This window comes from Falco naumanni, chromosome 2 (genome assembly GCF_017639655.2).
Source record: "Falco naumanni isolate bFalNau1 chromosome 2, bFalNau1.pat, whole genome shotgun sequence".
Taxonomy (NCBI): Eukaryota; Metazoa; Chordata; class Aves; order Falconiformes; family Falconidae; genus Falco; species Falco naumanni.
The window spans coordinates 90400063-90422961 of record NC_054055.1 but is presented as its reverse complement, the minus strand read 5'-3'; the positions used below and the strand labels follow the sequence as shown (position 1 = coordinate 90422961).

The 22899-nt window shown below is 45.4% G+C and overlaps 1 protein-coding gene across 1 annotated transcript in view; it reads left to right on the top strand.

Annotated features, from left to right (window-relative positions):
- The window catches only part of PTCHD1 (patched domain containing 1), a 39140-nt gene that overhangs the window by 5786 nt on the left and 10455 nt on the right, over positions 1 to 22899 (top strand). Inside the window, exon 2 of the mRNA XM_040582527.1 lies at positions 8376 to 9036. Within this exon, the coding sequence (XP_040438461.1) occupies positions 8376 to 9036 (661 nt within the window). The remainder of the gene's footprint in view (positions 1 to 8375; positions 9037 to 22899) is intronic.

Below are 22899 nucleotides of genomic sequence, written 5' to 3'. Positions count from 1 at the left end.
GCTAAAATGTATCTTATGCGAAAACAGATGAGAATTAAGATACGCAGGTAAGATCTGGGCACAGCCAGGGAAGAGAGAAGATAAACAGCATGCTGCAAGGACAGCGTGGAAGCATGTGCAGACACCCCCTTGAGCTCCTGGTGTCAGCAGCAGCAGCTCCTCGGCATGGTTCCTGCGGGCCGGAGGGTTTGATCTCTCCCACAGGCACCAGTCAGCGGCTGGAGCAGAAGTCCTGAAGTTACCCATGCCTGAGAGGACGATGCCATCCCACCAGTCCCTGCTGCCCCCCTGCCCTGCTCCAGCAGCACCAGCCTGGCCAGGACAGGGCCCCTCCACTCTCCCTCCTGCCTCATGCCCTGGAGTGATGCTCCCCTGCATCCCAAGCTGCAGCCAGCCAGGCGGCCCGTGCCCAGAGCACCCTGAGCCCTGCATTGCATCGCCTTTCCTGCCTTGCAAGGTCAGACCTCACCTCCCATCTAACAAATAGAGCGCACGGGGGACAGATTTTCTCAATGCATGGCTGGACATGTGCGGCGGAGAATGGCACGCCTCCAGGTGACCCTCTGGGAAAGCGCAGCAGGCGGGCAGGGCAGGGCAGGCATCAGAGGCTGGGGACCTCTGCATCCCAGCCACTGAGCCCAGGCCACTGGTGCCCCAGGCAGTGTCGTGAAGCTTGAGGAGAGCTGCCAAGGCTCCCCAGAAACCACGTTTGGGCTTCCTGAAAGCTGTGACTTGGAGCCGCTTTTAAGTTGGGGTTTACAGCAGGACAATCCCCTCTGTCCTGTTGGAAGGGAGAATGAGTACCCGAGTTGTTAATTAACGCAGTGGGCTGTGAACTTGCAGCTACCGAGGTTTTCCCTGCAGCGAGAAAGGGACCGTTCATCAAACTTCTGCTGGAGGAGCCCTTGGGAAAAGCTTGTACCATGTGCCCAGCCCCCTGGGAAGCATTGTAGGGGTGGAGGGGTGTTCATGGAGAGGTCTGGGGCACATGAAGAAAGCCATCAGTGGTACAGCTGATGCAAGATCAGCCGCAGGAGCAAAGTTTTCATTTTTTTTTTCCCACCATGAAAAATCTGTCGTAGTTACACACCACGCTGTGCAGAGGGGTTTCTGTTGTTCAGGCATCCTGTCCTCTGGAAGCATCAGACCAAAAACCAGAGTGGGCTTCTCTCAGTGGGACAAATTCAGGCAGAATTACCGGGGTGATTTGAGAATTAAGACAGTATTGATTACAAAAGCATTTCCACTTCAGGTTAGAAAAGGAAAATCAGATCTGGCCATTTTTTGTAGCTACGAAGACAGATGGAAATGTAAAAATGCACACATCTGCCACTTTGAGCACTACGAGTTGTCCTTCAGTTGATGACTTGTAGTTTGAACAATTTTTAGACTTTATTTACATGAAAATTGTTTGGAGAAAATATATTTCACCATGTTTTAGACAGCTGAAAAAATTAGTTGCAAAAATACATAGCTTGCATAATTCATATCTTAGCGTCTCTTCAGGAAACCTGATTGTAGGACCTCTAGAAAAAGAGCCCAGCTACCCAGAGCAATCCTCGCTGTGCACTCTCCAGCTGCAACTTCTGATGTTTATCCTGAGCCGCTGGGACATGTTGGCTTCCTCCATCAGCTGTGCGCACACCCTCGTCCCTCAGCCAGACTGGCTGGGTCAGGAGGCTGCTGTGCAGCAGCCCCCTTAGAACCTCTGCCCTGGACCCACGGTGTCAGGCTGGCAGCAGGGCACAAACCCACGCAGGGGCTCCCTTGCCTTCCCACTCCGCACCTTCTTCCAGTGAAAATACACTCTTAATAATTTAATTCTGCCCATGTCTGCAGAGCCCACAGTGTTTTCTTTCATGGATTAAGCTGGGAGCTGTGCAAGTCTTTTCCCTCTCATAACCCTTTTACATTTTGACTGAGGCTGTCTCTTGAAGTGAATAAAAAAGCACTCTGCAAAGATATGAAATGCCAGAGATTACTGAAATCATAGAAAAAGTGGAGAAATTTATAGCTATCCATTAAAGGCTTTTTCTCCTCTTCATTTTCCTTGGCACAAGTTACCTGTAAAAATTACCAAGAGAGTAAACCAGCCTCATATGAAAATGAAGCCTATATTTAAAATCATTGTCTTCATCCTGCTTTCTAGTTTTTCAGTCTTGAACACAAAACAGTTATGAGATTTTAAGCAGTAATATATAATGAGTTCATTCTTCAGTTTATTTTTGAGCCTTCTCAGTGTTTCCTCCGTAACCATGAGATCAGACATTTCTTTTTTTTCTGTATTGAAAACTGAGATTAAAAAAAAAAAAATCCTAATACTTCAGGCTCCAGGGCTCAGAGAAAAACCTGACTTGGTGAAAATGACAGTAAAAAAAAATCGTAAGAGTTGGCAACACTGTCTAGAGCGAAGCCCATTTTGAATTTGGACCATCAGATGTAGACTGAAAGACTAAATAGAGTCAAGTAATAGCAACAACAACAAAAAAAAGTAGTAGTTGCAAAGTTCTAACTCCTGTGAGTAAAACATGTCTAAAACATGCCAGATCACTCGCAGTACAGGAGGCTATCTGTGTATCTAGCTAGCTTTGTCTAGTTAGCCATTCAACTGTATGTCAAGCAACAAAGCACAGTCAAGTCCTTACAATGAGTGATGTCCTGGTGTGCTCAGCACCAAACTCAAGCATATTGTTGTGGTGTGTATACATATATATGTGTATATATATATATATATATATGCATATATGATAAGCAGGAGGTAGCTGTACACACCCTTAATATTAAAAATGGTGGCTTTGACTCTGATCCAGCTCCCACAGTAGTCAGGATGGCTTTCCATGAGCTGGGAATAGGAGCTTGGCAAGACTGCAGCGTCCCGTTGCATGTTGCTGGCGCTGTCGCGATGGAGTTTCCTGGGGAGCAAAGCTGTGCCGCCAGCATGGCGAGACCTGTGTGGGACACCAGTGGCCGTCGCTGGGTCCTCGTGCCTCATCCCCTTTGCCCGTAGTTTTGATGGGGGTAGCAGGTTATGTAACATGGTCTCACTGCGATTGGACCATTTTGCAAATGAATCAGCAGTTTCTAACCCCTCCCTGCTGGGATGGGATCTGTTTACTTCACAGGGAGGCTGCAGACTTTTTTGTTACCTGATTAAATTGACAAAATTTTAGTAATACCTGCTCTCTTTTGAATTGAAGATAAGACTTCCCAACAAAGCAAAGGGGCTGGAGGTTTTCTTCGCCCCTGTTTGTAGCTCCGTGCGTTTTTTGCATGGACTTAAAAACAAAACCAAGCTTTCCTTTCTATCCTGAATATACATCTCTAAGCACAACACCTTCGCCTTCAGGTTCAGCTTTGCTGCCACTGCTGAAAGTTATGCCAAGCTCTGTACGGGGAAGAGCTGTCTCGTAGAGCCCGGTGTGGGGGCTTGGCCATCGGAGGCAGCCAAACAGAGCCTACCGGGGGCTCTGGCTCCCAGCACCAGCCTTCCAGTGCTGATGGCAGAGGTAGGGGGCCCAGCAGCCAAAAACAGCTTGAAGAAAGCTTTGCAGCCGCAGCTCTCTGAGGCCCGGGTTAAGTGAAAGGATTTTAGCTTTATGCTTCCTGGCATCGCCTCCTGAGCCCACGGGCAAAACCAGCCGGCAGGGCAGTGTGATTTCACCACCTCTCATCTGTCAGCTGTGCCACAGGCTGAAACGTGGCTTGGTGTGGAGGCATGAGACCAGTACAGCCCTCACCTGGAGGTATTTGCAGAAAGGGATTTGTCTCCCAGTTGAAGCCATCTTTCCTCTCTGTCTAAAATAAATAACCCAGTGAGCACAGGACTTAGAGTAAACAAAGATCAAGACCAAGATGTTACAAAATGCAAATGACTAAAGGCAGAAGGAAGAGAAAATGCTGTTCTAGAAATCTCTGGAGTGGTGTGGGACACACATGAACAGCATTTTCAGAAGGGAGAAGGGAATTGCAAGTGATGGTCGCTGTTTAAACAACAATGAAAGGGAGAGGTGGAAGTTATTACTTTGTGCCTGAGCGCTTTCAGGGACAGTGTGCCACCATGGCAAGGGAGCTTAGGTGATGCTGTGCAGTTCTCATGCTGCAGTGCTCTGGCATCACAGCAGTAAACTGCTTTTTTGGTTCCTTGCACTGTTAGCTGGCTGAAAAAGCTGTAAGTGACGAGCAAGCAGGGCATGTCTCCCTCAAGAAAAAACATTTATTCAGCTTTTTTTATTCCTTTAAATCTCCCTTTCTCCTAATAGGAACAGTTAGGATAAGAAAACAGCTGAATAAATGAGAATCTGGTGGTCAGTCATTTGTCCCAGTACTAGTGCCAGGTTTATTCAGAATATGGTTACTTCCTATTAAAATTTGCTGCACCAAGGAGCACAACGTGCATTATGCATTAGCATATTGCTAATGTTGTCCCCAACGCACAACAGCCTTTACTATCTCCTGTTAACAAACTGAAGTTTCCTGGGGGATCTCCTGGTGTACCATAGGCAAGCCAAATTGCAGACCGTGTAATCCCTTGAAAACTTGTAGGACATACCCTTGTAAGCTCTTGGACCTTCTGTTTTCTGTGGAAGCCAGTGACCTAGGGCAATGGGTCTGCACTCTGGATTCAACTGGAAAAATCTGTGTGGCCACAGTTGAGTGCCCAGCATGGCAGCAGAGAGGAGGGTGCTGTGGGACTGCAGCTCTCAGCAGGGAAGAGGTGGCAGCCTGTGCACCGCAGTGGGCAAGCAGAGGGGGAGAGACAGCCTGCAGCCATTCTGCAGCGCACCCCTGCCCTGTGCTGAGGGATCAGAGGGTTTTTTTTCTAGGATCTAGTCTGAAAAAGCAAAGTGCAGGTGAAGTGGTGTGTTTCTTTTAAGGATGAATCTTGAGTCAGGCTTTCCAGAATCCTTGGGTGCGCTGGGGCACTGCTGGGCATACTTAGCTGGGATGGATGGAATGGCAGGTTTTCCTCCTCTTTGGCTGTTTGCCTCCAATTCAAGACCAAACGTTGTGGCCACTGGCAAAGCTCGGAGTATGTCTCATAGCTGCTCTAAACTGCTGGAGCTTGCAGCCAGCTCTGGGGCCTGCTCGGCTGCTGTGATGTGCCAGGACGCAGAGCTGCCTGCCTGCTCCCCTCTCCCAAACCCCATCACTGGGAGGTGCGATGAGCAGGTCCCCCCACATGGTGCCTGGCCCAGCCCAGCACAGCACGGCATTGCAGGAAGCACTGGGCCACCACTGCAGGATGGGCTCCTCAGTCTGAAATGATCATTTCCAAGAAGAAATCAGTGTTTTAGGCATGACATTTAGCTTCTAGCCTTTCGCTAAAGATGAAGTAACAGCTGTGACAGATGCAGTTATTTTGTAACCTAAATATTAAAAGAAAGTGCTTAAGGTGCAGAAGGAAGCAAATGCAGCAGTGAGGCAGGGTAGGAAATTAGCAACACACGTTGTTTGGTAAAAGTTGCATCACAGTTTAGTTTCTCCTGCATTGTGTCACTCGATGGATCCTCTCTGAATGAGTTGTATTGTGAATCTAATACAGGCAGGAGATTCCTTCTATTGCTCCTAATTGTCCTCAGCTGCACTTCTTTATATGGCATCTGATTTTACAACTGTTGTCAATGCAAACCATACATGCAATTGTAAAATATTTAAAATCAAATATCTGTCTTTGATTCAGTAAATCAGGCCATTTTCCCCAAACTGTAGTGATAAACATTTGAATTTGTACCGCATAAGAGCTCTTGCAAAGTGGAGCTTTGCAGACACAAACTGGAAAGAAGAATTCGCCGTACAGGTTCATTCCTTTAGCACATTCCTGCAAATCTTTTAATTTGTTTTGTTTTAGAAGAAAGTTGTGCAAAAGCCCCTAATCTGTTGCTGAGACACTTATTTGTTCTCCCACCACAACAGAGAATTTTGCTTCTCACCGTGGCCACGTATTGTGTTCTCACAGTCCTGTGAAAAGATTTGTTAGTTCAGTTCATTTCTCAAACCTATCTTTCTAATGTCAGTATTGAACTGTTGATCTATCAAAAATAAAAACTACTCAGATGCTCAAATGTGGAAAAATACAACCCCAAGCTGCTGGAGGAACAAGCTGATAATATAGGAATTTTGTAATCTTTGCCTATATGATGTCATATCATCCTGAGGAACGGAGGCAACATAACTAAATTTATACCCAGCACAAATTATGCAATGTAATCACAAAACAGTCATATTCATAGTATCATATAAATGTGGGGTTTTTCCTGCAAATAGGTCTGAAATACCACACAGAAGTCATTATGACTTTAATTTCAACAGATGCGGGATTTTAGCCATGTTTATTAGACATTTTGTCCATTGCCACCATTGCCACCAAAGAAGTATATAAGCTCTGCCGCTGGCATCTACCCTATCTTCTATTTCTTGAATCTGTTTTGTCTTCAGAAAGGAGCTAATTCCATTAAATGTCACCTGATCCCAGCCTCTTTACTGGGCATAAGAGCCTCCTGCCCAGTTTGAATTACAGCAGAAACCAGCACATGCAAGTAGAAAAAAAAGGGATCGTGTCCCCATAGCCAGTTCTCTGTGTGTTGCTCAAAACATGAAGGCAGAAAATAAATATTCCCCCTTTTAAGAAAAGGTGTTGGGAGTCATCATTAATTTGGGCCTTTGGCTTTCTGGAAGAGCTGTGCTCTCCTGCTTTGCAGGTGAAGGAGGCTTCTCCTTCTCTTTTATCAACCCTGCTTTTCTCACCACACCTTTGCAATGCATCTATGACCGTTTCCCTTGGTATAAAAGGGACCAAAGGATAAATCCGTGCAGTTCCTCAAAGCAGATCAGGTGATTTGCTCCGCCAGCGGCAGCAGACCTGGCCACCCAAGTGACCGGGCTGCACAGACTGCCACATCCACAGGCTCATTGGGACCAGGCAGCACAAAAGGTGCAGGCCCCTCTGTTTTTTCCCTGCTCACACCTCGAGAGAATCCTGTACCTCACTGAGCCATGTACAAAGCATGTACGGAGTGGTGTGCAGGGACCCCCAGCTTCTGGGATATCGGGTACCCCCTGTGCCACCTAGAAAATAGCAGAGGGAGCCCCTTCCTGAACTCTGTGGCTACCTGCTGTGAAGAACATCACAGCTGCAGGAAAAGTCTGCTCAGGCTTCTGGCATTGGGTAACATAGTCTTGGCCTCAGCAGCATCCTTACAGGTCTTGGTACTCTCTACACAGCTAGGGCGGCACAGAAGGAGTTAAATGGTGATGGGGGGGGGCGGGGGGGAGGCCTGCACGTTTTGCAAGGAAAATGTGCAAAAAACCCAGCTTGCTCTTTGCTAAGGCTCCCAACATTGGCAAACTCAGTATTTTACTTTTGAAAAATACTGCAACCCCAGCCTGTTAGGGCTATTCCCTTTCCATCTTTTAGGTTTCTTGCTTCTTATGTGTTGACTAAAACAGATTTAGAAAATGTTGCAAAAGTTTTCTGTGTTTTTTCAGGAAGAGAGGGTAATTCTTCTGACTTTCTGATGGTCAAAAATAACTGAATGCACATTGGGCCAGAACTCAGGCATGGCAAATTTCAGAAGATGCAAAACAACTTAACAAAGGAGACTGCACTAAGATCTGCTAGACCAAGCAATAAGTAGTAATAACCCACGGGCCCTAAAATTAGGCGGCTTTACTGATTAACAGAACATCTCAGAGAGAGAAAGAGAAAACCGGTGGCAGTCTCTGCCATTGCTTCCCACTCTCAGACTTGCTGAGGATGTGATGGGGGAAAAAAGGAAGGGAAAAGAGGGAAAAATTAATTATTGCCAGCTATCTTATTCCTGCTATGCTGACAGCCTCTGCACTTAAGACGTGCAGCTGTGGTCATCCCTTTACTCCGAGTGAGTGCTAGTCCCCTGCCACTGCCAGCAGCCAGGCTGCCTGCGCATCCTGCACAGGTGGCACCCCTGGTCACGTTGCTCTTCTTCCTCCTGTACCTGAAGTCTGTCTGTCGACAGAGTAATTCTGCAAACCCGAGCACAACAGTGTCCCCAGACACTGTCAGGCAGTAGTTCTCCCTTTTATGTTCGCCCAGATCACTTGAAAGTGGAGGTCTGGGCCTTTTGAGTTTTGTTTATTTTAGAGAGGCCAAACGGCATATGCACATGGCATGGATGCGAGTTACCGGCAAAGGGCGTAGGGGAATAATACTGCTGTTTTAATGCATGTTTCCTTTTTTTGCAATTATTCTGCTGTTAACACTGCAGTCACCAGAAATTTTGTTGTTGTTATTTACATCAAATAGGAAAGGGACCAAGGTGAGGAGCCGCTGTTGTTCTGGCTGCTACTGTGCAAGATGAACTGATGAATAACGTGTGTGATTTCTCTTTCCCTTGTAGTTGCACTCTGCTGTGACCAGGATCCAAGTTCAAAGACCTGGTTTCAATTACACGTTTGCCCATATATGTATCCTGAACAATGACAAGACATGCATAGTGGACGACATAGTGCATGTACTGGAGGAATTAAAGGCTGCTCGTTCTTCTAATCGAACTAATTTTGCAATCACTTATCCGATTACTCACTTAAAGGATGGCAGGGAAGTGTATAATGGGCATCAGCTTGGTGGGGTTACTGTGCACAGCAAAGACCGGGTGAAGTCTGCAGAAGCCATTCAGCTCACCTACTACTTGCAGGCAATCAACTCCTTGAATGACATGGTGGCAGAGAAATGGGAATCCATTTTTTGTGACACTGTTGAACTTTTCCAGAAATCCAACAGGAAAGTCAAAATGTATCCTTTCACTTCTTCTTCGCTGAAGGAGGATTTCCAGAAGACGAGCAGGGTGTCAGAACGCTACCTGATCACAAGCTTGGTCCTTGTGGTCACCTTGGCCATTCTTTGCTGCTCCATGCAGGATTGTGTCCGCAGCAAACCCTGGCTTGGCCTGCTGGGATTGCTGACCGTGACCCTTGCCACCCTGACTGCAGCTGGGATCATCAATCTCACTGGTGGGAAATACAATTCCACCTTCCTGGGAATCCCCTTCGTCATGTTAGGTAACTATCTCCTATCTCCTCTCTCTTTTGTGTGTTTGTGCCTCCCTGACGCATTTCCCAGCAGGCAGAGAACCATCACTGCATGGCTCCCAGTGCCTCCTCCCTGCAATGCTGCCCTGTGCCAAATCCACACAGCCTCTTCTCCTAAACTGTTTGTACCGTGCCAGGACATGAAAATCATGCCTGGGGCTCTGGTGTGGCGTAGCACCCTACCATAGGATGTGGTGCCTGCTCGGTAGCAAGGAACAAGGATGTGCAAATGCCATGCCTTGTGCAGAGGGGGAGCCCAGCTGCTGCTTTTCTGTGGATGTTTGATTCTGGTTTTGGTGTCCAGCCTTGAAGGGAACCCTTTGCAGAGGTCCCCATGAAGTAGTGCCAGTGTCAGCTGTGCCAGCAAGTCAAAGGGGCTGCGTGCTTTGGGCATTTGGAGAGTGCTGGTTCCTTCAGAGAGCAGAGCGGTGCTGTCCTGGCTTGGCAGATGTCCGTCCATGGGATAAGGGCAGTGGTCAGTTCTGGGTTGTGTTTCTGTTGAAGCCCCTGTGTTGGCTGAGTAAGCGTAGGTAGGGTTTCACAGCCCTGGAACGGATAGATTTGTCTCCCCTGGTGAGGAATGGACCTGTCCGGTTAGCACCAGCGCATCCTGCAGCGGAGGGCTGCAGAGGGAAGTGGCATCAGCTGGTCCCAGGCTCTGGTGCCAGCAGAGGCGTCTTCATCGCTCTGGTTTTCATACCGCCTTCACTCACTGTGGGGTACAGGTACAGGGTGGTTTTGTTTTATTTTCCTCAAGAGTAGGAAAGAGGAAGAGAGAAGGGCGGTCAGCTTGCTCCCGACCGAAATCAGTGCCTTCTCATGCTGGCACCAGGAAGTTTGTGGGGATGCCGTGCATTGTATCCAAACAGGCAGGACTTCATGGAGACAAAACGAGAGCTCTGGAGAGTTCACAGCCTGTTTGTTTGTGTTTGGTTCATAACCAGTGTGAAAAGCTTTGTGCGCTGTAGGTGTTTAATATGTCCTCATTCACACCATTATTCATTTGTGGAGAATAATACATGCATTGATTTGATCACAGCTTCCCCTGCTGAAAATCAGTGCTCAGTAATACTTCAGGTTTCAAGTGTAAGATTGTCTCCCCTGACTTAGTAACATCGTGTAGTGATGTGACATGTTTCAGCACAGCTATTTTTACATCCAGCACCGGGTTCCTACGCCATGCGCGTACTGTAGCTGTGGTATTGTGGCACTTTAATTAAAGACTATGCTTCAGTGCATCGCACTACCAGTTAACATACAGAATATATTCAGTGACAAAGAGAATTCAGCTACATTACTTCAGCTCTCATTTTCAGATGACATCCGTGAAAATTAAACTGTATCATAATCTAGAGGAAATGCAGCACAAGAAAGTCAGAGTCAAAAGAAGGCTAGCTTTCTGACTTGAGTCTTTGGTTTCTTTTGTTGGTTTTTATGCCTGTGCATGTGTTATAAAATGTAATTCCTCACACTAAGTAGTGTATATTACATACAGTATTACATAGGAGGGTATTTCCAGGTGTGTTGTAGGAGTAGTTGAAAATCAGTCATATGAAATGAAAGTACCTGGGGAGAGCGACTCAAAAATATGAAATGTCAGCTGTCTTTAGGGATCAAAGCGTCTGCTCACTGGGACAACCTTTCAGATCTTTAATTCACTAATAGTGACTATGCTGAGACTTGAAATCCTTGAAAACTCACGGATAACTGTGAAGAGTTTAGTGCTTCTTTAACTGCTGAGCTGTATGGCCAACTCTACTTTTCTTTGCCTTTTTTATTCTGGGGTTTTATTTGGTCTTGCTTAGTTGAAGTATTCCCCTCTTAAAAGGAGTAAATTTCAAATATGCAGCTCAGCTCTCACTGTGAACAAGTCAAGACAGCAGCCAAGTTCATGTGAATCTAGCCTGCTTCCCCAGCTGCATAAAATCTCTCCCGAGGGACCGGAATATCAACAGGTGAACAGCAGGCACTAAAGACATTCTGTAGTTTCTAATGAGAACTGTTTTAAACCGGCAGATAGCTAGAAAGGCAGGGTTTCCTTTTTTTCCCTGCAGTATAACAGAAAGATTCAGCACGCATTTCAAAATTTATTTCATGCCTACATGCTGTTTTGCTTATAAAGGGTCGTTTAACTCAAGGTATCTGAAGGCTAGAGACACAAACCACTCTCCATTATAGCCTGCTGAACTGCTTCCACTTAATTTCAGTGACCATCAGATTAGATCATAGATTAACTGACCTTTAGAAAGCTAAAGGATTTCTGGCTAACAGTGTAGCCCGGTAGCTATTACTCGTAATCTCATGGCTAAAAGCAAAAATTAGAAAAAATGATTGCACTGGACGCATTTCAGGCAAGGCCCCTTTACTGGTATAAATCATTAATGAAGTTCCCCAGTTTATAACAGCTGAGGATTTTTAGCCTGTTGTCAGCATTACAGAGCCAGGGGGACACAGTCTCCAGACATCATCTGCCCTCTGCGGCAGGGCAAGGTTATGTCTTTCTTAACAGATACTTCTCACCATGCACTTTGTCTCCTCCTTGGGCCACTTCTCCCTGCGTTTCACTGCACTACCACTACGGCATCTGCATTTTGTCTAACCTGAATTCCCCTTCTGCAACTCAGCAGTCCTCCTTGTTTATCCACTGCATCTGGAAAGCAATTTATTTTCTTTTTCTTTGCATGTTTGGGACCATTCTCACTTGCCCGGCCCTCTTGCCTATCATCCCAGGTCTCCTCATACTTTGCTTACCAGACTTCCAGCAGTCTTCTTGCTTTTGGCCGCTCCACATCTTCTGTGGAGTGCAGTGCCTAAATCCGGGTGCAGGATACAGGCTGAGGCTTTCAGCAGCCAGTAGAGTACGAGGATGATTTCACACGTCTTACATATGGCAATCCTGTTCATACATCCCCATATGACATTCATTTTTTTCTCAGTAGTATGAAATGGTTGGCATTTGATTGGTGGCATGTGGTAATTCACAGATCCTTCATGTCACTTTCTACCCTGTTTGCACAATCAGTTATTCCAACCAGCATGTAGAAGTTTGCCCTTGTCCTTGCTGAAATATAGCTTGTTTATCTCACACCATTTCTCCTCTTCTTTAAGTTCATCCTGAGACCATCACTGCCCTTCCAAGGTGCAATAACTGAAGTTGGTCAGCCATGTTTTGCGATTAGCCACTTTTTCATATTTTCAGGAATTACTTTCTGAGTAGTTCAGTTTATCCAGTCAGAAGCCCACTCTAATGATTTAGACAGTGCGTCTGCAAAATACTCCATTCAACATGCTCTGTAATACTGGATTTCATTCATCCCATTTTCTGTGATATCCCTTCTGCATCAGCCATTTCCAAGAACAAACAAGCTATAGTGAAGGGTACCAGCCTCTGTAAGTGTTGAATCCTTAGCTTTTGCGTCAATAGGACAATCTGAAGTTAGTAAATTACCGTGGCTTTCCAAGTTGCACTCTTAAGCTCAGGTTGCATAAGTGTAGGCAGGAACATCTTTTGCCTACCCTACCTGTTAAAATATGACATACTGTTTTAACCACATTGTGCTTTGGTTTTAATCACCTTCATGGTAGTTTATTCTAATTTGTTTTATTCTTTAATTAAGGCAGGTTACTGTAACCTAGCTCGTGAAAGGTAACTCATTAAGTCAGAATAACTCAGTCATTGATGACTATACACATACAGTCTGAAGTATGTTACCACCGTGATGGTTTTTATGCTGCGGCAGGTTTCCTTTTAGCCCTCCCTGGCAAAACCTGAATGCCAAAAACTGAAGCCAGGAGAGATGTTCCCAGAGACCTCCTGCCCCAGCAGGAACCAAAAGAGCAGAGGTCCCCTTCGGTGCCCAGAGGTCCAGCTGTGAGTGCACGGCAGGGGGGCATGCGTGGCGATGGCTGGAGCCCCTGCAGAGGGGCTGCACGGGGACAAGCTAGCAAAGAAGGGCAAGCTGGCTGCAGCTGCTCTTTTCTCTAGGGATATCGTGTCATGTCAAACTGGTAATTTTTTTTCTTCAGCTCTGGATTTATGCAGGTACTTCTAATGTGAAAGTGAAGCCTAAAACCTATGAAACTTGGCAGGCTCCCACCGTTCATCTGGGCATATTTTGAATTAGCATATGCCTCCGTGGCTGTTGAAAACTATCATCCACATTTATCAGTGTGTAAACAGGTAATTTAAGGACAAGATTACTCACATGTCTAGTTCATGTGGAACACTTTGCTGAACTAAGGATATTCATTTTTGACCCTAAGAACCAAAAAATTAAATTCTCCAGTTTGGTTGAATTTAAAATAGCTGACTTACAGTGTCAGCTGAAAATCAGAATTAAAATTCTGATTTTCTATTGCCTGCTCCATTAAAACCTACAGATGTTTGGTCTGGCACAGATGCTAACATATCCATCATAAGTTTCCCTTATGCATTAAATGCTGTTTAATAACTGCCAATCCTTCAAAAATACCAGTTTCCTCAAAAAGCCTGGAGTGTTACAAAACAAATCACTGGACAATAAGCAGCACTGGCTGAAGAAGTTTTTGGCATGACTTTTTTTATTTCCCAGACGTGGAGCACAACATTTAACTTAGGGACCTAAAAGGAAATTGCAACATTGCCCTTTGCACTGAAGAGAAAACTAGCAATCTGTTTCCTATTCCTTCAGAAACTCCTACAGTTTATGTGGGGAGAGGCAGCTCTCTTCAGCTGCCAAGTTCGTGAAAAGCATCGGCTCTGTGAAATCATGGTTGAATGCCAGGCACTGCCAGATACGGGCAGGGATGCAGGGCCAGCTCCACGGGCTTATATTTAGCCTCTGATGCTGGCAGGGGAAAACCAGTTAGCAGTTACAGGAGTGGCTTGAGCTTGCAGTGTGCTGTAAATGGAAATGATAGCCAGGCTTGTGTGAAACTCGGCAAAACAGGGATGACTGCAAACAGCTCTTCTTACCGCCTCCCTCTGTCCTCCCATCATGTCCCTCCCTGTTAGTATGCCCTTTCTGGGAAGAGAGAAGGGGAAAACGGTCAACAAAGCACGCCCACACAGGGATGGCTGGGAAGGAGCAGGTGGAAGTGTTGGGTAGGACTCAGGCAGGGTCCCCCTGAGGTTCAGTCACGGGTGGGGGGAAAGTCAGGGGGAGAAGCAGACTGCATAGGGCTGTGCCTGGCAGGAGGGGGCACAGGAGCAGAAGAGGTGCAGAACGCTTTGGGAGGTACCTGCAGGTACCCGAACTCTCAGGAGCACCTCACATATGCAGAGAAGTGCCAGTCGCTTCTCAGAAACATAAATTTGTTGGATGTGCACACCTACCACATGGCTTGCCTGGTGGAGAGTTGCAATAGGGGGAGAAGTGAGCTGAGGTATCTGTACAAGGGCTTTATAGATGCAGAAAGTTGGAGCAGCAACACTGGGATCTGAGATCAGAGACAGTTGGGAAAGAAAGTCAGAAAGAAGACATTAGGAAACAGAAGAAGAGGCGAGGTCAATGTGTTTGATGATGGAAGTGAAAAGCACAGGATGGCAAGTGAGAGAATTGCTGAAGGTTAGCGACCATGAAGGCAATGGGTAGCTAAACCAAGCAGAGCAGCTGACAACTGGCACGAAAACCATGAGAGGATGAGGGTGCGCAGGTCAGGGCCTGCCAGCACACGGGGCTCCCTGGGTGCACCTCAGTGCCAGTAAGGTGCCCGGCTCAGCTCCTTCTTCAGTTTTCTGGAAGAATGTGCTGGTAGGGAATTGCAACATAAGCCAGATTTGTACACCCTAAAAGCCTTCATTATCCTCCCTGTCAAGCACCCAAGTATTTGCTATATTCAATAAAACTGAAGTGTCAACTTCGGTTACGTATAGAAAGTTTCAAAGAGAGAGAACCAGTCCTTCCACAGGTCTCGCCGGTGCCCTTCAGTCCACACACAAAGGTAACACACACACACACAAATGTTTGACTTTGTAAAGTACTTTCCCACCAATTCTCCTGTTGTCAGTTAACAGAAATGTGAAGTTTACTGAGTCTCTCTTGTATTCCCTGAGCTAAGCTTCCTTCTTCCCCCTGTCCAGCTGCCCCTCTGCTGCCTCTTTGTGCGGGGAAGCAGCATGCCTTCCCTCAGCTGGCTGCCCCAGCTTGCTGCCCCCCTGCCCCTTTCTCCCCTCTCATCCATCTCATGTGCAGGCTCTGGCAGCCTCCTCCAGCAGGTCTCACCTGTCACCCTGCTCCAGGCCACAGCATCACCTTCCTGATGCCTGCACAGCTCTCAGCATCTTTTGGTCTCCCAAATCTTCATCTTGTATCCTGTTTTCCCCACTCCTGGCAGTGTGTCCCCTTTGCCATTTCGGTTGTTGTTTTTTTTTTTTTAATTTCTCTCCCATCCTCCCCTCTCCTCAGCCACAACTGAGCCCATTGCTCCTACCCTTTTCCCTATGTTCTTCAATAACTTCCTTGGCTCCCAAACAGGTCCTCACCATACCCTGCAGTTGTATGTCAGGTGCTTCAGGTTTCCCAGTGATTTCCACCATTCATCCTTTGCTTTTTTCACACTGCCAAGTGACTCCAAGCCTGTCCTGGAAGTACACGGTTTTTTTTGTCACTCCATCTGCTCAACTGTCCCAGTTCAACCTTGCGCAGCTCAGTCATAGTCTTGAAACTTTTTGTGTTTCGTTCCTTTCATTCCCCTTCTAAGAAAAAAATAAAACTACGTGATTTTGTCTAACCTGAGCAGAATCCCAGATCTGTCACTTCCCTCATCGTTCCTTTTTTCCCCTCTTTTTTTCTCCCCTCAGTCCCTCAGTCTCTCCCTGAGCAATCTCCACAGCCACGCATCTTCTGCAGTCCCTCAAGCATCACCTGGCATTTCTGTTCCTCACAGGGATGAGCAGAAGGGGGCCCTCAGGCCCCTCTCCTCACTCAGTGTACCAATGAGTCCTCACCAAAGTCAGTGGTTTCTGCCCAAAGGTGAGGTAACTAACCACCTCCTCCACCTGCTGGTCTCCTTCTCTCCAGTTCTCCTGAAGCCCCTGGAGGAACCCAAACACCAAGAAGCCACTAATGCATGGGAAGCAAATAGACTTAAAACACAAGTGGTGGCAGAATATTTTAGACACTTGTGCCAGCCCTTTCCCGTGCAGTGCAAAAGCAGCAAGTAGAGCTTGCAGCCGGCCAGCATGTGATGGCAACGCAGGCAATGTGTGTCCACGTTCCCCCCTCACCACCACAAACACCAGTGAAATCCTTGCATGCGTACATGCTTCTTGGCTTCAGAAGAGCGGGATGACTCAGTAAATATAATGCTTTTTGGAAAAGAGGAGCTGTATCTGTAGGAAGTCAGTCCAGAAAACAGTTTAATATTGAAACCAAGTGCTGTATAGTCATTGAGAAAGGTCAGGCATTTCCTCTTGACTGGTGGCGCTCCAATGTACACTTGTTTCATATGAAAAGTGTGCTACAGGTGATGCAGCACATTTATTGAGCATGCATTTATGCAAAAAGTAGCAGAAGGACTGTTACTGTCTGCATTCTTTTTGCTGCAGAGGAGTCAGCGTGTGTGATGGTTTAATGGAGGGCCTTGCCCCAGGAGGCCCAGGCTGTCAAAGGGACTGAGAGTTCGGCTCTGACATCCCAATTTTCTTCAAGTAGTGAAGTCCCTCAAAAGAAACTTCCACATATATGAAAATATATTGGAAGTTCAGAGATTAGAGAAAAGAAACCTTTTGCTACCTCTGTATATAAAGGTAGGAAAAATAAATGTCTGTGGTATGCTTTGCATACAGGACCTGGGTGGTCAGTGAAGACCTGGGGAAGGGCAGCAGGAACTGACATGACTTGTCATTTTAGGTCTTTCTGTGAGAGAGACGATGCACGTTTGGGGCTTCTAACAAATGACATGCCCCACGTAGGCAATAGCTGAGAGGCACGGGCGGCAGGGAGGGGACCTGCCATTGTCAGGTCATGAGACCTCTGCCTTATGGCAGAGGACACTGGCAGAGATGGATTAAGTTAAATTGGAATAAGTTAAGTCTGGGTGCTTGGTGGAAAGCCCAAGCTGAGTTCCAAACTCATAAATATTTTTTTTTTAATCATTAAAAAGAATTGGTCTTACATGCTTTAACTGAAGTTTTGCAACTTTTTAAACATAGTGTTTCATGTATGGATGACCTACGTATTATGAGTGAGGGTAATAACAAACATTGCTTAAACAGGACAATTTAAGGGTATGTCTGAGATATTTTGGTTGCAGCTTTCTCACCAGAAAAGGGGAATTTGAAGTGTGGTAAACCAATCCATGGGCCCATATTCCACTAGGACAACACTCCTAGAAGCAAATTGTATTTGCTTGTGGTCTTAGAAATTTAAAATAGATTTAAAACATGTTTCTGCCCTAGATATAGTCACTGTGTCTTGGTCTTCAGGAGCTGTCATGTACTGTGTGTCACTTGGCTGTTCTGTAACACGGTAAACATTAGCCTTCCACAGGTGACTGCACATGGCTTTCATTTACCTCGAAGTAGTTTTTTTATGCAGCATGTGTAAAATCTGTCAAAAACTTACTTTGCGGAGAAAATCAGTTTGCAATTTTGTCTGCTGATACAAATCTAAGCATGTCATATGTAAGACAAACCCGCTGGTCCTTAACATGTTAACTCTGCATCGAACCACCTCCTTGACTAGTGATATGTGGGGTATGTGCGCTGGAGGGGAAATTCATCTTGCCAGCCACATCTGTCATTCCTTTACTATCCTGGCATCAGGCTCTCCCACCCTGTGCAGCTCCCCTGGTGCAGAGGGTGGTCCTGGCTCCCCCCGCACACCCTGCAGTCTATAGCCCATGCCAGCAGCGGTAGCGGGCAGCCACAGCCCTGTGCCCTCCTCTTCTTGGCATCCTCCATGCGGCAAAACTAAACCCTTCTCCCTGTCTCATCAAATAACAGCTTAGTCAGAGCGCTGTGCTTCCTGGGGGATGTTCTGATGTTTCCGAGTTAAAGACAACTAAGAGGCATCCCCGGGAGGAGCGGGGGACTCTCAGGCAGGGAGACCCTTTGAAGACGAGCGGGAGTTTGGTGCTCCCCTGCTGTTTGCCCCGGAACCACAGGCTTGCATGTACGGCACAGGTTAGGCTCAAATGCTTTTGGTTTGGATCTGCACAAGGGCTGGGTAGTCAGTAGATGAGCACGCTGTGCAGGCATAAATATTCCAGCAGCTAAAACCAGGTTTCACTAACACTCAGCTCCTTCTGTCGCACTGAACGAAATACGACTTTTAACTTTTGCCAGGTCTTTCATGAAAACAGAGGAGAGCAAGTCAACACGTTTAAACAGAGCTGACAGCCTGCTATTTAAACACCAAAACAAGCCTTTACCGATTCTTAAGTGGAATTAGATATTCACTTTATACATAAAAATAGATTTTGAACTATAACTTGCTTTGCTTATCTTCCTTTCTCCAAATAAAGGAGCCACTCAGGTTTTCTCTCAAATGTATTTCTGTTTTTAAAATGTGCTTATCTGACATTTTTGCTATCACTATAACAAAAAACCTCAAATATTACATTGGTTCTACAGTAAAAAAGGGTGATCCAAGGAAAAACTCCAGCATTTTCCCAAAGCCTGAATCAGTAGTTTTTACTCTATTGAAATCAATGGGACTATTCAAGGTTAACCACATACGTGCTAAATTATCCATATAATCATTATCATAAAATGCTATTGATTTGAATTGAATTTGGTGTGAGTTAAAAAAATAATTTGAAAATGCAATATCAAATCAAATCAAAGTGAGATGATGATTTTTTTTATAATGAATAGCTTTAAAATCACAGACTCCAAAAATAAAAAGTGGTGAACCATGTTACTGCCACCGCTGATTAGGGATCATGGTGAGGACTGGGACTATGAATACTGAGGCATTGTTTAACCCTACTTATTTAAAATACTTCTTCTCTTTTCTTTTCCCCTTAGATAGGTAGAAAAATGACAGGAGTGTCTACATGTGTCTTGCATATTTGTGTGTGTTTCTTCAGAGCTAGGGATTTATATGTAGAATGATTTTCATTGAAATAGTGATATGTAGTTCATGCTCTTAAAACTAGCTTGTGATTCGTACCGTTTTCTAAAACATTGGCTTGTTGTTGCTTGTTTGCCATGAGGAAAGGTTGTACTGGGGAGTTTATGATTGGGATGAATCATGTACCCCGAGCATCGCTGACTGTGTCCCGACCACTTAGGGTGAGACCAAGAGCATGAGGGTGATTCCTTTTTCTCAGTGCATTCACTGTGCAAATGTGTACTTTTAACTCAGAAGGGACTACGCCTGACCAAAACAGGCTGTTTCACAGGAGAACAGAGAGCTAGTCCTGTGCTGCATTTCCAAAAGTTAAGTTTAGGAACATAAAAAATGTAGGATATTATGGCAGACATCCATTGCCAGAAGACTGGGATCAAAATGACTGTGGTGCAGCAGATGCGTATGAGTCTTAGGAGGAACCTAGCCCCCTTTTAAACTGTGCTTGGCAGCGCTACACGAGACATAAATGAGACATCAACCTTGTACAGATTTCCAGGCGCACCCTGTTCTCCTGTCTGTGCATTAAGCAGTGTGAGCACAGGCTTCACGGCCCAGAGAGTCTTTCTGAAGGATCTCTAACTAAAAATAACATTGTGGTCTCATAGCATGAAGCTCTGAGCACCAGTTGAAAATTTCTTCGGTGCAGGCACCAACCGATACAGTGTGTTGTATGGGGACACTTTCTCTTCAGCGGTGTGTGTCTGTGGGCACAGCCACCCACAGCTGTGAAACACAGCAGATACTGGGAGCGTATTATTAAACATTGCGGTTTCTCTTATTTTGTTGCCAAGCAGATACAGCACAAAACACAACTCTCTCTCTGGAGACTGTGGCAGATTTTTATTTGTTGTGAATGCGCCAGGATGCTTGTGGTTTTGATCCTGGCAGCAAGTTGAGGAATACATGGGCATGCCTGGGGCTTTCTGACTGGGATGGCCGGCGCTGTTGTAAGCATGGTTGTAGAGATCAGCCTTACAATTGAGTGTGAATAGCTAATATTCAAATGTAAAGCAATCCCAGAGATTAATCTGCTGGTATAATGCCTAGATGCCTAACACGCTGACGTATCTAATTTCAGTATGTTTCTCTGTTGGGAAGATCCCAAGTCGGATGTTAATATCTGCTGGCATAGTACACCTTAGTGATATATGTGTAATATTTAGTAGTCTTTAAAACAATAATTGCAAATACTGAACCTACCTGACAGCATTGTTGTCATATTTAAGAGGTATATTGTCATGCCTGTAGTTCAGTTACGATACAGACAGGTAGAGTCTGTGTGACAGGAGGTAAAGAAAGTGTTGCAATATGTGCAGCCTGTGCTTACACCAGTACATCCCATCCTGTATCACTCTTTGTGTGTTCTTCTTAAACCAGGTACCACACCTGCATGGAGCATTAAGGCTTTCTTGAACCTGTGCTTGGAGGTATGAAATGAAGTCAGACTGTGCTTGGGCACTTCACTCACTTTAAAAATGAGGATGCGTTTAAGACTAATCAATGGTCTACAGCCCTCAGTCCCCTTGACACTGTTCCCCTGAGACAAACACTGCTGCCTGGAAACACAGTTGAGAACAGATAAGTACCTTATAGGGTATTAGTATCCTATAGGATTTTACCCTACACTGTGAACTGGGCTCCCAGAAATACTCAGGCAAGTGTAGGAAAAGCAAGTAGGGTTTGCAGTGTATTTTCTTTGCTCAACAGAAATGTTTGGGACAGGCAAGACTGCCTGTGGGATGCCCGATCATACACACGCTCTCTGAGATCTGACATTCACGCAGCAAAACTGTAGTATTCCAGGGCCCTTTTTATGGACTACGAAGATGCACAGCGGTTAGAGTAACCCACAGTGTGTTGCAACAGCATGCTAATGATGATTTAACTGTTTGGCACAATGCATGCCACTAAATTGCTATAAACTCAGTGAAAACTGTGTCAGTTAGGCTTGGTGCTAGTTCTGTCTGCATGCTGAAGGATCTTGGCTTGCTGCAGTATTTTATTATTTTAGTGAGAATGGGGTATGAAGCCAGATGTTTGCTTCAACTGGATACAAATTCTCTTGCTTTGCCTGTGTATTCAGTAGCACTTTGAACCTGCTATACATTACAAGTTAAAATCGTGCCTGCTGGGAGAGGCCGCATGGGTCAGGTCACGTATTTAGCCAACAACTGGTTGATTGCAACTCCTGTGACAAAGGGAGTCCGGATTAGCAGTTTCACTTGGCTTTTCAGAAGATGGGAGCTGATGAGCTCATTGGTCTAGCTGGAAAAAATAAGTCAGCAGGGGGAAATTATCTCAGCCTCTTTGTTGACATTACTGTTGAGTTGGGCAGTGTACATTGTTATTTTTAATACTGTCTGTTAGGAAAATTCATTGCACCTTCATTATATCATATGTTATTACAGGTATCATTTTGGAAAGTGCAATTCCTGCGGTATGATTCTGATCTCCCATGTACTAATTTTGTGCAAGTGCAGTTCTTGAGACATTGCCTGCATTGGCAGCAAGCTGGGATATGAATTTATGTTATCCTAGCTATTCCATGTTAATTCATCCAGTGTTTGTCTCTGTGGATGATATTTCACTCCACTTTGAATGAGAATCAAGCTGTCCTTCACAGATTTCCACAAAGAAAGCTGGTGCAACATAGCTAGGCCCTCTGTAAATTCACACACTTTTTCACAGCACACACAGTTCCTCTTGCAGACAAGTGCTCCTATTCAGTGGGATGATTCCAGGCTTAAATCAACCTAACTGAGACAGCATTTGCCCAGCTGAGCTGATAGTATTACAAGGATGCAGCCATTACAATACAGGCAAAAACCTTAAATCAAAATCCAGACTTAACCTCAGTAACTCTGTCAGAGCATGCTTCCACTTCACCCAGTTTACAAGGCTCCCTACCATGACTCATTACCAGTTTCAGCCAATCTTTTGTGCCATCAGTGTCAGAAAAAGGTTTCAGATTAAAAAGTAACCCTCAAAAAAAAAAAAAAAAAAAAGGTTGGTGATGTTCCTAATCCCAGCCATTCCTGTAGCAGGCGAATTAGTAGCGATGAGAGAGCAACAAACTTTAGTAAGGGAGGGGAACCAGTGTCTGAGAAGGGGGAAACACCCCTTATGCCAGCTTTGCTGCTAGACAAGTCTGCCCCCCTTTGGAAGGCAGTTTAGTACTTTATTAGTCTTAATTCCAGCAGTTAATGGGCAACATATGCACTGGTGCAGCATTCAGCTTCATTGAGGTGGAGATCAATCATTATTAGTAGTGTCTTGTGTGCCACTGCATTGAAATAGGATGAATAAAATTAATTACCCTGAAAATGTGACCTTCCACACAGAATGCTCTAACTTCCAACGTGTAAGTGGTACTTTATTCAGAGACATTTTACTCAAGCATCAAACACACACAGAGACATACAACCTTCAAAACAGAAGAACAAAAAAATGAGACCCACGGTGTATTCTCTACTTTCATAGATGGGTAAACCTGCAAGAAGATGAACCAAAACCATGTTCTCAGTCATTCCCCTTACTTTCTCTTACAGAAGAAGACTATTTGAATACCCAAACCTCATCTTATCACGATAAAATCAGAACCTCACATGATTTTAGTGGAAAATTCAACATATCTCTCAATCTTTACAAAACAAAAGCAGACAGCAGCCTTTGTTTTAGGGAAACAATTAAGCTAAGCTAATAGAGAACTGATCTGTGACTCCAGTGACCTCAAGGTCACTTCACTGCCCTCTCACAGGCTCTGGGGCTGCTTTAA